Genomic DNA, 16284 nt, shown 5'->3' on the forward strand with positions numbered 1-16284 from the left:
TGTTTACTTATCTGTACTGCGGATGTTAGTGTTGCTTCGGCAGCTCACCTTTTGTATAGGCTTGTTTGAGCCCCACTTTGTACGTTGTAATGATTTTTCATATTAATAAAAGTTGTTGTTATTTTACTTCGCATGTTCTGTCTATGTTTTTACAAATTTGCAAGCGCTGCTCGGCACAATAATATATCATTTGAATCAATGATAACTAAAGCCAAAATACTTGCTAATAAAAAGATGTCACCATAACTTTAATAGAATTGTTTGACATAGTAATTCGTACCTGTAAATAGCGATACTTGCCCGAAACAAAGCCGAGATTAGAACTGGATGTTCTATGTGGTGTAGGAAGTAAATATTCGAAGACATATCACCCGCAAAAATGAACAGCCCCCTTAGGCTACCGAATAGCGGAGCGTCCCGCCATCATCCTAACACTCTTATTGGCCTTAACAATTTACAGTATTTGAGCCGAGGACTTTCCCTATACGAGTAGTTGGTTTCCCCATAGGTTTGAGTCCGAGGACCATGTAAGGCCTTGGTACTGTACAAAACTTGTAATTTTTCTCTTCTTTTTTTTACTTGGTTTCCCCATAGACTTGAGTCCGAGGACCATGCAAGGCCTTGGTTCTGTCCAAAACTTGTAATTTTTATTTTGTACTTGGTTTCCCCATAGGCTTGAGTCCGAGGATCATGCAAGGCCCTGGTTCTGTCCAAAACTTATTTTGTACTTGGTTTCCCCATAGGCTTGAGTCCGAGGACCATGCAAGGCCTTGGTTCTGTCCAAAACTTGTAAGGTTTATTTTTTGTACTTGGTTTCCCCATAGGCTTGAGTCCGAGGACCATGCAAGGCCCTGGTTCTGTCCAAAACTTATTTTGTACTTGGTTTCCCCATAGGCTTGAGTCCGAGGACCATGCAAGGCCTTGGTTCTGTCCAAAACTTATTTTGTACTTGGTTTCCCCATAGGCTTGAGTCCGAGGACCATGCAAGGCCTTGGTTCTGTCCAAAACTTGTAAGGTTTATTTTTTGTACTTGGTTTCCCCATAGGCTTGAGTCCGAAGACCATGCAAGGCCTTGGTTCTGTCCCTGGGCCCCTATGCTGAACGGGCCTGGGCCGCGAATTTACTGGGCCCACAAATTAAGAGGTATTCCCGTAGTCTTTGGTCATGCGGTACTTTTTGGCGTCCCAGTGTTTGAGGTGCGCCTTCACGAGACTCCTTTAATCTCAGGGTTGCAGACGGCGTTGGAAATCGAGCCAGAGACATTTTGTCTGTAGCGTTCCTTGGGACGCTGCGTGAATTAAATGCCACCACCTTATCTTTTTAAATAAATAGGAGAGAAAATTGCTTTACCTACGCACAAGTCCTTCAGCTTCCTCCCTTAGTATATCATGTTTGAAGCGAGGGTTGGGGAAAAGGAACTCTCTCCGCCACAGAGGTGCCGTGTCCTCTTGAGACTCAAAAGAGTGATGTACGGGCAAAGAAGGCATAAATTCAAGAGAATATTCCAGTTCGACAGAGGGGAAAGGGTGTTTCTCCCTCTTTTAGTCAAAATCCGAAGCAGGTTCTGTTCATGCCAGAATTTTGGTGTGTCAGAAGAAAGATTCTCCGCCACCAGCACCTCTGCCTTGTCGCAGGCAAATTTTTGGTGAAGGCTCCTCAGCTTCCGGCTCCCCGCACCTTTCCTTCAGCGGTGTGAGGCTCAAGTTGGGTTCTTTTGCTGCCTGAGTTATGGGCGTGCAAAAGCATTGAGGAGGAATAAGGCCTCGAAGCAGTAGCCAACCTCTCCTCTGTGCTACCTCCTCGGCTTTATCTTCACTCTCTTGTATTTTTCTTTACTTACGCAGTTAGCTTTAATGTAAGCTTGTTTTCAGCTTTTCATTGTACACTGTACTGTTCCTTTGTCTTAATAAAAGATGTGTTTATTTCTTTATACATACTTTTCTTCTCTGCAACAACGAGATAACTGCTGAGTGCTGCGCGATGCATGCTAGACCAATGTCCGAGAACGATAAACTTTAAATAATTCGTCCGAGAAGGTAGCCGAGTAGCGAGGGACTTTGATTGTGCTTTTGGGTAATATATTGCACCGTGTCGCATCAACCCCTTTGGTACTAGGGATTCGAGGGTAGACCGGGGAATCCGTGCAATTAAGGGATTAACCCAACTGTTAACGAGGAGTTCTCTTCGAATGGATTTTGAGGTTTATATGCCATAGTTTTTTTTTTTTTTTTTAAATAGTTGGTTTCCCCATAGGCTTGGGTCCGAGGACCATGCAAGGCCTTGGTTCTGTCCTTTTCTTTTTGTGATTTTTTCTTTTGTACTTGGTTTCCCCATAGGCTTGAGTCCGAGGACCATGCAAGGCCTTGGTTCTGTCCAAAACTTGTAAGATTTTTTTTTACTTTCGTTTATGCTTCGAATGTAAGCCCCTAGATCAGGGCAGGGAGAGCTGGTTTGTGGCCAAAAGCCCCTAGAGCTGCCCTTGCCAGTGGCACCGCAAGGCATAACCCCTAGCAGAAGTTTATGTTAGAGCAATCGCTGTGTGTTGCCGGAGACGTAGGAAACCTCACGAACCTTTGCTTGCTAGAGAGTCAACTCCACCGCCACCCGCGCCAACGCGCAAGCCTTTCCCACAGACAGCGCCAATTGTAAGGACACAGTTCTTTTGCGGCCCAATGATGATGTTGGGCTCGCGCATGAAAGATCTCTCACAATATGATTTGTAGAGAGTGGGCTTGAAAAACTAACCGTTGGGCACGGGGCGATGTTCCGGTCTTGTTTTTAGAGGAATTCATATAGAAAGAGGAGTAGGGTTTGAACATTTAAGCCCTACAGTGTCGCATCCTATGGGGTTGGACTCCTCGGACTTGATCCGAGGATCATTAAGGTCTTACCCCGATTACCCGACGGTGGGTTTTTCTGTGATGTGCAGGTATTCTCCTGATGTTTTCCTCCATGGAGTCCCCTTTTTTTTGAAGGTGGAATGGGCCTCCTCTCCAGATTCACCTACTTTTTCTTTTATACTAGCCTGCGTTAGCTGTCCTTCGTTCACGTGTAGGGTCAATCTTTACAAGACTGATATTTGTCCCATCAGTCTAATCCCAGAATTGTTGGGGATGGTTGATAAAGTTGGAGAATACGGCTCTGTTAGGTGCAGAGTCTTATCTGGGAAGGGTAGTAAGGATAACTCTCCCAAGATATTTTAGATCTCCTTCCACATTTGTTCCTTTATCTCTTTTTTATTCCTCCCCTCAATGAAGCTTTGGGTCTGCCGAGGACGAAACTGTCCTCGGCTGCATCTCCGGGCCATTACCTTTTTCGGCTTGGGCCTTTAGATTCCCCATGAGCAAGTGGGCCTGGCCCATAAATTATTGGGCCCCACAATATATATATATATATATATTTTGAGAAAAAATATAATATATATTATATACACTAAAAAAAAGTAAAATAGTAAAATAAATTAACTAAAAATGTACAAAATAGTAAAATATATTATATACACCAAGTGGTCTGTATAAAATATATTACAGCATGTGAATTGTTGAATGCACACAACCTTTTTATATTTTTCTTTCTTGATAGCACAATCTTTTGTCGACGAATCAAATTAATCTCCATGTTTTATATTCTGACTTTCAAGAAAGAAAAAAAAAAATTATCATAGCTGTCGAAAATGAAATTGCATACTAAATTAACTCTCCTTGTCCTTTTGTCCAGATTCTAGATCATGATCATCATGATCTCACCTCAAAAAAAAAAAAAAAAAAAAATTCTAGATCATGATTTCGATGTCTTACCGACCAAGAATTAAAAAAGGAAAAGAAAATAAATAAATTAAAAAAGAAAGAAAGAGAAACGGTAAATTGCATAGTCACCCTCTAAATTGGGGGATATATGCATTTTACATAAAAAAAAATCTTGAAAACTTATAGTTATCATTCCAATTGCACCCCATTGTTTAATTGATTGTTAAATTTAACAGTCACGGTTCAAGTCACATCATCATTAATAATAAAAAGTTAATTACCCTTTTGCGCATACTCCTAATTAATTTACTAAACTACAATTACAAATTTCTCATATTGCCCATGACTATCAATGTCATCTAGTTCTGATTGAGTTTTACAAACTATTGCATATCGCCAACTTTAATCAACTATTACAAACTCTAGTTTGATTTCTTTTGTGTGTAAAACCATTTTCCCACCTTGTTCATAGCTCCTAGGATTATCAAATCGTTCACAGTTGACACACTTGCGTGGCGTATGTCCAATTTTAGCTATTTTTAACTTCACCATTAACTTCCCCCACCAGGTGATGCATATATCCAAGTTTTGACTAAGTATACATGTGGTTCTTAAAGTTTGTGATTGTTTGCATTTTTGCCTTTACTTTTCAATTTTTTTCATTTTGTTTGTTCATATTTGATTTCACTTTCATATTAGTCATGTTGTCCTTTTTTATTAGTAATTTGACTATCGAATACGTACCCTTTATGTTTAACTCTAAAATGTCTTGGAATGTACGAAGTTCAATGTTGTAAGCAGAAAAACATAATATGGGTGTCAAATTCTTAACAGAAATGACATGGCCAACATGAAACCAGAATTAAACATAAATGATTAAAAATAAAATGAAAGTTTTGAAATGTAAATGATCAAATAAAAATGGCTCCATACTTAAATAGCCAAAAGTATACTTTAATTCCAAATATTGGTGCAATTTAAATGATTGTAAATTTTCAAAATTGGGAATACGTACCCCACAACTTTTATATATATATATATATATATATATATAAAGTAGCCATAATTTAATGTGAATTTGTACTCTCATTAGTTTAAGAATGAGGTTTTGCTCTCAGAATGGTTGTGGCATATTGAGGGCGGTTGCCCCTCTCTAATGCCGGTGGAGCTGATGATTATCTTATATATCCTTTGTTACGAAAATACCCTCCTTACATACACACGCCTACAAAGTGAATTTGTAGATTAACCAAAAAATAATTGTGTCTCTCAAAAAAAAAAAAAATTTGTGAATTTGTAGATTAACCAAAAAATAATTATGGATGCATATGCGTTCAATATAAACATACAATCCACGGTAAATGTTGATTCTTGGCAAAACAACAACCGCCTGCTCTTCGGACAATGATTCTCTCAATTTCAAGGTGAAGTGGAGAGTATACATCATCTAGATTATGCCAACTCATTTAATTGCGAATAAATAAACTACAAGAATTAACTAAAGTAAAACTAAACTAGAGTTTAAGGTAGTGGTTAATTTAGACCGTACATTTGATTGACCATGGAGACTAGAGAGAATAGGTACAAATACAAGTCTCTTGATTGAACATCAAAAAATAAGCAACATAATTCAAATACTCCTAAAAAACACCATTACTAAATTGGTTGTTTTTTTTTTTTTTTTTTTTAGAACCACAGTTTTTAGTGTTTAAACACTGAAAACTGTTGTTTGGAATCACATACCAAACAGGCCCTAAACACTGAATTTAGAAAACTCCTCTTACTAGTATTCAGTTTTCAATTTTCAAACAACGTTGCTCAATGGCACTTTTGTAAATATGTTGAAAATCATGGGGCCCACTTGATTAGCTTTTAAAAAAAAGCTAATTATATTTTTTCACACATTGAAACATGTTATTTGAAACATGGTATCATTAGGGCTATTTGATAAGGGAATTCAAACAATAGTTTTCAATATTTAAATGTTGAAAACTTTGGCAAAAAAAAAAAAAACACTTTTGGTAGGGGATTTTTTTTAGAAGTATTTGAATTACGTTTCTCATTTTAAGGTGTTTAAACATTGAATTTAGAAAACTATTCCTACCGGATACTTTTGTAAATATGTTAAAAATTGTTGGTCCCACTTGATTAGCCCACACATGGGAACTTTCTCTCTCTTCAAATAAAATAATAATATTTTTACTGTACTTGTTAGCTTAAAAAAAAACACACACCCATGCCAAACACATAATTATGTTTTTTCACAAAATATGTTATTTGAAACATAGTACCAAACACATTTTTTGCTTTATGAATATTATTAACACGTATTTTCACGACACTTTTTAAATCACAATTTTCACATCATTTTAAATAATAATACTAGAAATTTCCACCATAATAAGGGAGAAATTATACAGTTCTCTAGTAGAAATTAGTTATTGACTCAATAATTCTAAACAAGTATGAATTTTTTAGTAGAATGGTAGACCATGTCACTTGTGCATAATATAAATCTTATAATTTCTTTCAATAAATAACAGTTCTAAAATTATAAATTATTTCACAACTTACCCATTAAATTTCTGTTCCGTGGTCCTAGACTTATCCACCCAACGATAAGACTTCATTCATTTCCAAAGTCCATCTTCTTGTCCAACAAATCAAACACAACAACCACTACTTCTTGTACTTCAGACAGACAGACAGACAGAGAGCCGCGATGCACCCGATCAATGCCGTGATTGCGACTCGGATGCTGGCTCGGAACCTGGAGTCGGACTCGGCGGGGCTTGGCGGCATACCGTTCGGAACGGCGTGGTGGTTCATCTACGCCGGAATCTCTTGCTTCCTCGTTCTCTTCGCCGGAATCATGTCCGGGCTCACTCTCGGCCTCATGTCCCTCGGCCTCGTCGATTTGGAGATCCTCCAGCGTAGCGGCACCATTAGCGAAAAGAAACAAGCAGGTCCGATTCATTCCGATATTTACCAATTTCATTTCGTTTCGTTTCGGTTCGGTTTTTCATTGTTATTTGAATTTTGAATTTGTGTGATTTGTTGTTGTTGTTGTTGTAGCTGCTATACTTCCAGTAGTTCAAAAGCAACACCAGCTGCTTGTCACTTTGCTTTTGTGTAATGCGGTTTCCATGGAGGTTTGTTTTTCTTTATTTAGTGGAATCAATATTTTCTGATATTATTTCTTGATCAATTTTGTTTGAATTTGAACTGTCTCTTTCAATTCGTTAATTTGATTCTCAAGTGTTAAATGTGATAGCTATGTAGTGATATATTTGTGCACATTTGTGAAAATTAATGGGTATTTGATTCTAATGAGGAAATTTAGAATTTTATATAAGCTAAGAGTTTGTAGCTAGAAAGCACGGCCTGGGTATGACACGAGCAATTTGTAAAAAATTAGAACATGAAACGGGTACGGCCCCCTAAATGAATTGTCCGTGCTTCCTATGTTTGTTGCTCTCAATTGGCTTGTGTTTCCAATAGAAATGTCTAGGGTTCAAATTCTCCCGTTGTAACTATTGAATTAAGGGTGTTGTGCCTATTTAGAAAACTACATTAGAAAAAGGTAAAAGATTTTTAAAGTGAGAAGTAAAAGGCTTTGGTGGTGTTGTGTACTTGTGCCTATTGAAGTAATTGGGTTAAAAAAACAAATGCTTGTGTTCTTTAAAGTGGCTTTGGAGTTTGGTGGATGATTTGAAACCTGAGCCCTTTGTGAATTCGGAAAAGTTGTGCAGAGAATAGTAGAATATCCCTTTAGCATGCATTTTGATTAGTTCTTTTTCAGAAAGTTTATTTGCTTATTGGCTAAAAGTTTGCAAAAGTATGGTTATATTTAGAACAACTTTTCCAAAAAAAAAATGCTAATCCAAACTCACACTTAGTGTTGTTATCCTTAAATTTTTGTTATATTGAGTTTGTAGTCCTTGTTAGAGTATGCTTAGTTTTAATTAACAGTTATTATTGGGTTTGGTATTTGCAATCTGCAGGCCCTTCCTATATACCTGGATAAACTTTTCAATCAGTATGTCGCAATTCTTCTCTCTGTAACTTTCGTTCTTGCTTTCGGGGAGGTATGTTGCTTTTACGCGCTTTCATGATTTTGTTGGTTTAGCTTATATTTTTGAAGCTACTACATTTGATTGATGATTATCCTGTTATCATTTCATTTGTCAGGTCATTCCACAAGCAATATGCACAAGATACGGGCTTGCTGTAGGGGCCAATTTCGTATGGCTTGTGAGAGTTTTAATGATAATTTGCTATCCAATAGCTTATCCCATTGGAAAGGTAAAATCTAAGACAAAATTTTGAATGTTTTGTGAATAAGAGATTCACATAGTTCTTGTTGCACCCTTGAGGTGGTTCCCAAGAAGGTTTCCATTCCTTATTTTTATTATTCTTCTCAGAAACCTCTCTTGTAGGCAGTGTCTTCTTATTTCCTCTGTATCTTTCTTATATGTAAAATTGAGTTGCGGAATGAAGCTTTAGTATTGTTTTTTTAGCTTCATGTGTATATACATCCTAAAATAGAGTATTAGTGGAGAATATATATAAGATTCCATACAATATCAAAGCACTGCTTTACTGATATTATGGCTAAACTCATCTTCTCCTTTTTGTATTTCTGGTCCTGTTGATATATATTTAGCCCTTAACACTAGAAATATATGTGTTCCAGATTCTGGACTGGGTTCTGGGACATAATGAAGCATTATTTAGGCGGGCGCAGCTTAAAGCCCTTGTCTCCATCCACGGCCAAGAGGTAAAGCTGTTGGAGTTATATGCATAAACTATTGCAATTATCACTTGTTAAAACTATCCAAATGTTTCAAGGAGTAATAGCTTGTTATTCTTGTTATGCTTAGGCTGGCAAGGGAGGGGAGCTTACACATGATGAGACAACAATTATTAGCGGAGCCCTAGATTTAACTGAAAAGGTAAACATTGTTACTTAAACTGGTGTGCTAGTTTATTTATTGTTTTTCTTGTCATTGTGCATTTGCAGAACTTCCTGATGGTTAAGAGTACCTTGCTTCTTATGTTGATTTGTTTTTAAATTTGCACCTGTAAATTCCCTTCTCTTGATTCAAACTGACCAACTACCTTTGAGTTTGTGACTTGGTGGAAAAGCTAAAATTTTGAGTTTCTGAAAGTGGTCACTATAGTTTGATGTTTCTATATAATGCCTTATCTAAATTTAGATCCTTGATATTAGCTGGAGTTTGTATCTCAAAGTCACTCTTCATGTTGTCATTTTTATTTTCAATCAGACTGCTGAGGAGGCTATGACACCTATTGAGTCAACCTTTTCCTTGGATGTCAATTCGAAGTTGGACTGGTAAGTTCTACACCTGACTAAGTTTTGATGCCATTATTATTATCATTTTTTTCTTCTTCCTGATCCAACTTCCTCATCAAGATACCAAGAGTTATACTTTAAAATTTCTGTTTTCACATTCTTCCAAGAATTAAATCCATTATTTTATAATCAATTTCCTGCTTCAAAAAATATGTGCAATTCAACATTTATTTTTATGGGGATCTTGTTTTGCTATCTGATTAAGAATTTAAAAAAAAAAAAAAAAATTGTGATAAATGAGTATGATTCAAACTCAAATTATTTTATGTTGTTATCTAAAACTTTAGTTATGCAAAGCATATCTTAACTAAGTTTTTGTATTCGTATATGCTTCTATGTCATTCCAATCAATCTGTTATGGTCTTAACATACGTGAGTGCATTTGCAATAGATTGCAAGTTTCTTTTCATAGCACAAGAATATTGGCTACAATTTGTTTCTGTTATTTTTGTTAAACTTTCCATTTATCTTGTGATAAAGCTTTGCATGGTCATCACCATTACATGAGTTTCTCTATTCTTAGTAGAAGTTCTAGAATACTAGTATTCAATCTATCCTTTGTTTATATTTGTTTTTTCTTTTCATAATTTTAATAACCCAGGGAAGCAATGGGGAAAATTCTTGCTCGGGGTCATAGTCGAGTTCCTGTCTATTCTGGGAATCCAAAGAATGTAATTGGACTTCTTCTGGTGGGTTGGACTTTAAGCTTTTGACAAACTTTTGAATTATAGTACTGGTTTAGATGTTTGCTAATTTATTACTGGTTATTTCTCTCACTTTTATCTTTTCCCTTTGGGATTAGGTGAAGAGTTTACTCACCGTACGACCTGAAACAGAGACCCCTGTCAGTGCTGTATCAATCCGCAGAATTCCACGGTATGTTTATACACTTAAAGATGTGCTTATTCTCTCTTTTTTCGGAAGTGTGGATATGAATTGTTGATGTGTGGGATGCGTCCTTAGGGTTCCAGCAGATATGCCTCTGTATGATATATTAAATGAATTCCAAAAGGGAAGCAGTCATATGGCAGCTGTGGTGAAGTCTAAGGGAAAAGGCAAGACTCTTCCTCCAACAATTGATGGAGAAAAATCTGAAGAGAACAAAGTTTCTGGCGAGGACTCTCAACTGACTACTCCTTTGTTAAAGCAGGATGAAAAGTCGGACAGTGTTGCTGTTGAGATTGACAGGGCTTCAATGCCTACCAATGTGAGGAGGCCACCATCTTTTAGGCGTAATGACACTGCAGCTAATGGCATACCTCATTTGTCAGAGGATATTGAAGATGGTGAAGTTATTGGTATCATCACTCTGGAAGATGTGTTTGAAGAACTTCTGCAGGTAAAGTGCAACCCCTTATTTATATATTCCTTTTAGTTTGCATGTCTTTCCAGTTGCCAGTAGATTAATGATGACGATTTCGTCAATTTATGCAGGAGGAAATTGTGGATGAGACAGACGAATATGTTGATGTGCATAAAAGGTAGGATTAATGATAAAGATTCAATAGCAGTAATGTACGGTTTGAAGCCCAAAAAAAAAAAAAAAAGCAGTAATGTACGGTATTGCAAAAATGAAAAATAAAATGACAATGGATCTTGTTATGAATTCTTTTTTGCAGAATCCGTGTGGCTGCAGCTGCAGCTGCTTCATCAATGGCACGAGCTCCATCAGTTCGGAGGATAACAGGCCATAAGGGAGCAGTAAGAGAACCTTTTTCATTATCAATTTTGATATATTTTCCATTATTTTCTTTCATATCTATTAGCTTAGTAAAATATATTTAAGCTTTGCCCAATGTGAAGAAGAAGACATAAATTAAGCAACATTTAAGTGCCGAGAGTCTTGAGACTCAGGTTTCTATGAGAATAATTGAATATAATAAGGATAATAAAAACCTCCAACAACACATGTTTTGAGCACAAGCAATTGAAAAACAATTTTTTTTACGATTTTATGCGTCCAGCTTCAGTGTATTTTTGTAGACTGTTGGCTAGGGAGAGAACTAATTATCTGGGTCTCTGATCTTTGTCCATAATGGTTTTAGGACAGAGGGCCCTGGATTTTTAGTAGGGGTGACAAAATAAGCCCAAACCCACCCACTTTAATTAAAATCAAACCCACCCAATTATTATTTGGATTAAATGGGCATCAACCCAATTAGACCCAATAATTATTGGGTTTTAACTAAAAACTCATTGAGCCCCATTTAACCCAAAAACAATAAACTCAAACTCAACCTAGCCCTTAACATAAAAATAAATAAATAAAAAAATAAAAAAATAAAAAAACCAGCCCCTCTCTTTCTCTCGCACTTAACTCAGAGCTCGATTTGGCTGTCAATGGTGGCCTCAGAGACCTCAAACGGAACCGCCTTAAGAAAGGAAATGTTCTCGCCTTTTTCATCCTCCTCTGATCGGCGTTCTCACATTCTCGATCCGACTTTTCTCCGTAAGCTCTTCTCAACCTCATAGATCCGATCTTTTCATTCTCTCCCAACAAATTCAGTCCATCGAGGGAAGGTATAGCCTGAAGGGAAGAAGAGTTATGAATCCAAAACCCTCCAAACTCAAACTAAAATCTATGAAACAGAAACTATCATACATGACAGTGTGTTTCATGGAGATTACAAATCAAACAAAGAGATTACTAGCGTGTCTCCTCCTACACCACCAACTGTGAGTGTATCTCAGCCGCCTCCTCCTCCAAATCGTGGCTTTGATGACTTCAGACATCCCACTACAACTGGTCAGAGCGCTGGCGGTGCTGGGCATTCCATTGAAAACTAGGGCTGTTAGACTCAACGCTCCAGGTCACAGCCTTGGAGTTGGGCATTCATAAAATTAAAATAGATGCAGTTGCAGTATGATTCTTAGGCCTGACTAATGGAAATTTAGGTCGAATTTTTCGTTTCCTTTGTGTTCTTACATTTTCTCATCAGCCAAACAGAAAACAGTGTGTTTGTGTACTTTGGTCATTTTCACTTTAGGGGCATTTTGGTAATTTTGATAATTGGGTGGGTTGGGGTTTACCCATAATAATTGGGTTGGGTTGAGTTTGGGTTAGAAGCAATTAGTTAAATGGGTAAATGGGTTTTATGTACCCAACCCAATTATGCCCACCTCAAACCCACCCGTTTGACACCCATTGAAGGGCATTAATTTGTGATGTACCTGTCACAAAAGATGTTAATGGCTAATTAAACGGAAACTTAGATTAAGTAGACTTATTCTCTTTACATTCATCAAATGGTGAAACAAACAGTGCACTTGGTGCAAAAAGTACATTAACTTCATTCTCAAATATTTGTATAAAAAAAATAGAAATATAATTTTACGGGAGTAATTTTTTTTTTTCCTGCAACTTTATGCTTGCAAAACTTATTTTTCCGCATACCCTTTGAAGTTAAATCTTATTGTTTGTTTGTTTGTTTTTTTCCTTGTTGCTGTAATAACCCCAGGGAGGCCAAATCAAGCAAGGGCAAACCCCAAAGAAATCTGCCGAGGATGATTTAAATTCCACAAAGTCACATGGAGCTTCTGGCGAACCTTTTGGGAATAAGAAATGAGTGTATTGATCCCTGTCATCGTTAGTAAGGGTGTTTATTTTCATACAGAGAACTAACAGTTGGTGGTGGTGCTGGTTGAGGAGAGGAAGGGAGAACAATAAACTCAACCGATATTTTGTAGATGTGAAATTTTATTTAGAAGATGCCGCATGGTTCTCTGCTAAACTATCGCTACATTGGGAATGTAAATCTGTACTCCACGCAGAATGTACGAGATATCAGGATTTTGAACCTCTTGAGCTTAGGCTCAACTTAATTTTGGGAAGAACGGTATGGGAAAAGGGTTCTTAAACTAAGAGGGTAATAAAACCCTCGTAATGTTTGAAGAGGTTGTATTATTGAGTTTTACCTTCAATCTGCTGTTTTGAATTATGTGAATAAATAAAATAAATTACTTGCTCTCTCAATCTACTAAAAATTCTGAATATAGGGAAGCAAAGAGGGTAGAGCAGACATGTTGAGGAAGAAGGAAACAAGAAACCTAGGCAGGTTGGGAAGAAGGAAACCTGGTACATGCACTTAAAAACGCGTATTTTGTTATTCGAAAACATGTGTGAAAATATGTATTGATTAAAAAATATGTGAAAATACGTGTAATGTTATTTAAAAATTGAAAATTATTATTAAAAATGGTGTACCAAACACTCCTTTATTGTCTTCTTTTTTTATTATCATTATTATTATTTGATAGTTACAATAGGAAGGGGCATTTGAACTCGGGGAAACATCAGGAGAAGGCAACCAGATAAAATATTTTCCGCAGTAAGTGGATAATGAACATACAATAGCTTTTTATTTTTTCAACAAGTTTAGGCTAAAGTGCACTTTCTCCTCCTATTGGAATGGGCAGGCAAAAAGGTTGAGTTGGAAAACCAATGATTGAGCTTGTAAATTATAAAATAATTATAATCTTTGCCTGAACAAAAATTAATCAGAATATTATTTTCGCAAAAGCCCCAGAAAGAAAGAAGGGTGGGAAGGGACATCTTTTTTCTCTTCATAACTTCATCAAGAACTTCCGAGCTGGTTGGTTGAGTGAGTATTCATGGTCTAGGATACATGTTCCTAGGCCTCAGTTGATGATAGATTGAGATTGGGATAGTGACAATGTCCTCAGTTTGATCGAAGGTCAAAAAATAAGCAAAAAAAAAAAAAAAAAAAAAAAATATCAAAATAGACTATTCTGCATATGTTAATCAACAGTAAAGATCCTGTCATAATTTCAGCCATATAAGTGACCTTAGCTTGTACACAATGTGTGGTCATCCGTACTCTCTGAAACGAGGAGTTCATCTTCATCGACACACCACAGGACTCGAATGTACATGGTTTACTGATTTGCTCATACAAAAAAGGTGTTGCACAAAACTAACCTCACTGGACTTGGGAAAAATCATTACCAAGTTACAACATTCATCAACGTTGCTCATCCCAACTTAGAAGAATCACAGTGCACTTCCATATGATATAAAGCCTTGTTCTCTGCTCTCGGATGTGCCTTGAACACCTTTGCCAAGACCTGAGCTTTGGGAGTCGCACTGAATTCCAATGACTAGCCATGATCATGTACAAGACTGTAATGGTATATGGTGGTGGTGCTGAAATTTTTGTTGATCTAAAAAGCCTATGAAAGCATAGGCTTATAAAGAAAGGGGGCTAAGAAGAAAGGTCAGAGATGGTAACAAGTGTTGGCCCCTAATTGGGTAAACATATCAGGGTCCCATTTAAACAAAGATAACAAGGTAGGCCCATTAGCTTGTCTTCTGCCAATTCAACTGGAAAAGGACTTGTAATAAGTTATCCTAGTTTAATCTGAAGTTTCCATCTCTGACACTGTCTCTCTAAGGCTTTATTTGTCCAAATGTGTTCAGATGTGTTCAGATGTACAGCAAAATAAACCAGTGCCGCCCGAATTCCCGGATGTGTTTGGATGCGTGCTAAGTGGGGTGTTATGAATGTGTTACATCAAGAGCTAGATAACAAAAACAAAAGGGTAACATAATTAATGTGCGAGGTTTCTCATTTGCTGATACAACTCTCTAAGTCTTTAGAACTCCATAGAATATCTTTGTTGCATTGCACATGTATATATAGAGTTTTATATCTTTTTTTGGGACGAAAATTGAACTGCACATGTACATATTTTTTGTGCGTACACTCATTTTGAGTCATCTTCAATAAGTGAGGTGGTGAATCATCATGAGCTCTTTGGAAAGAAAAACAAAAGCCTTACCATCAATCACAGTAAACCTAGTTTCATGTGAGGGGTGGGTCTTCACTTTATGAAGTAAACTAAAACCCACACAAAGGAGATATTATTGGAGATTGATGGCTATGGTTATGTCCTGTGAACATGGATAACACTATACTTGTTCAGTTTTTCTCTCACTCGATTGATAAAGCCAAGGAGACTCATATATTTGAATTCTAATCAAGTCAATTAATCGTTCTCTAAAGGCTTAAATAAAACCATCCCCCTCCAAATTAAAACCTCTTTTTCCCTTTCTGTCATTAAAAAATAAAAAATAAAAAAAATAATGTTAACCAACAACGCCTGGTGCTAGTTAAGTGCAGAAAAGACAAAAAAAAAAAAAAAATTGTTAGGAAAAGTCAAAAAAATTTTGAATAGTACCTACAAAAATGAAAAAATGACATGAATTACAAAAAAAGACAAAAATTATGTCAGGAAAATCTAAGGTTTGAAACTTGTAATTAATCAGAATTTCACCAAACATCTATACCAATTAGTTTAGATTTGAAACTTGCAATTAATCAGAATTTCACCAAACATCCAAGGTTTTTTTTTTGGCCAGAAACATCCAAGTTTATATGATGAAAATTTAATATTGTATTCATCTGTAGGCCAATTAGTAGTGTAAAAATAAAGAAAGCAGCTTAATAGCAAACTTGAGCGTGGATAGGCAGGGAAACACGGATGGATGATAAATATATTTTTTCTTGGATAAATTAAGCAATATTATTAGAATGAAAACAAAGGGTATATAATAATAATGACTTCTAGAAGGAAGATATCCACCCAAAAAAAAAAAAAAAAAAACACTCCTAGTTCTAGAAGGAAGTAGAAACCCAATACATCTGGACATGCATGCACTAAACAACACACTAAAATCTAAATGCAAGGAATGGATTGTATTCATTCATGTAATAATTATGGTGAACATTTCATTTGTATTATAGAGAGAATGTACATATCTTAGTAACAAAAATACAGCAAACTAAACTCAATCACATACTAGAAAAACTAAACTAAACTAAACCAAAGCTAAATGCTCCTTAATTAGAACCCATGTACGTTGCCTTGGAGTATTTGTGCCAACCAAGAAGCATAGAGATGCAAACCCTCATAATATAGAGCTTCCCCTTTTGCTGTCTCACCATTCTCTTCCACTTGGCAAATCTCTTGCCCATGTTTTCCATTAGTCTCTGATATCGCACTAAGCCTTTCTAAGACAAGGTCTGAATTTATTGAGATAAAAAAATCCGATGTGGCATAGGATTCTACAAGTCATGAGATTGGACATACAAGTACACACTTCAAGAACACGTCATAGTTAGGGTCCCCTTGTGCCTTCAT

At 36.5% G+C, this 16284-nt stretch overlaps 2 protein-coding genes across 3 annotated transcripts; one reads left to right on the plus strand and one right to left on the minus strand.

The window, feature by feature from the left end:
• The first annotated feature begins 6328 nt into the window (after positions 1 to 6328).
• LOC115994840 (DUF21 domain-containing protein At4g14240-like) lies at positions 6329 to 13096 on the plus strand. 2 transcript variants are annotated; one of them, XM_031119124.1, is made up of 13 exons: positions 6331 to 6712; positions 6822 to 6898; positions 7751 to 7834; positions 7938 to 8051; positions 8443 to 8526; positions 8630 to 8701; positions 9035 to 9102; positions 9725 to 9812; positions 9926 to 9999; positions 10087 to 10462; positions 10558 to 10604; positions 10743 to 10824; positions 12582 to 13096. In XM_031119124.1, exons 1-13 carry the CDS (start codon positions 6469 to 6471, stop codon positions 12687 to 12689), a joined length of 1518 nt encoding a protein of 505 aa, XP_030974984.1. In that variant the 5' UTR covers positions 6331 to 6468; the 3' UTR covers positions 12690 to 13096. The 2 variants fall into 2 exon arrangements, with proteins under 2 accessions (XP_030974985.1, XP_030974984.1); XM_031119125.1 differs by lacking the exons at positions 10558 to 10604; positions 10743 to 10824; positions 12582 to 13096 and having other exon boundaries at positions 6329 to 6712; positions 10087 to 10178; positions 10274 to 10357.
• Positions 13097 to 15930: 2834 nt separating this feature from the next.
• On the minus strand, positions 15931 to 16284 carry LOC115949714. Its single transcript, XM_031067002.1, has 2 exons — positions 16234 to 16284; positions 15931 to 16154 (listed from the first exon to the last, which is right to left on the minus strand). Exons 1-2 carry the CDS (start codon positions 16282 to 16284, stop codon positions 15984 to 15986), a joined length of 222 nt encoding a protein of 73 aa, XP_030922862.1. The 3' UTR covers positions 15931 to 15983.

The sequence above is a fragment of the Quercus lobata genome, chromosome 6, assembly GCF_001633185.2.
Source record: "Quercus lobata isolate SW786 chromosome 6, ValleyOak3.0 Primary Assembly, whole genome shotgun sequence".
Classification (NCBI taxonomy): domain Eukaryota; kingdom Viridiplantae; phylum Streptophyta; class Magnoliopsida; order Fagales; family Fagaceae; genus Quercus; species Quercus lobata.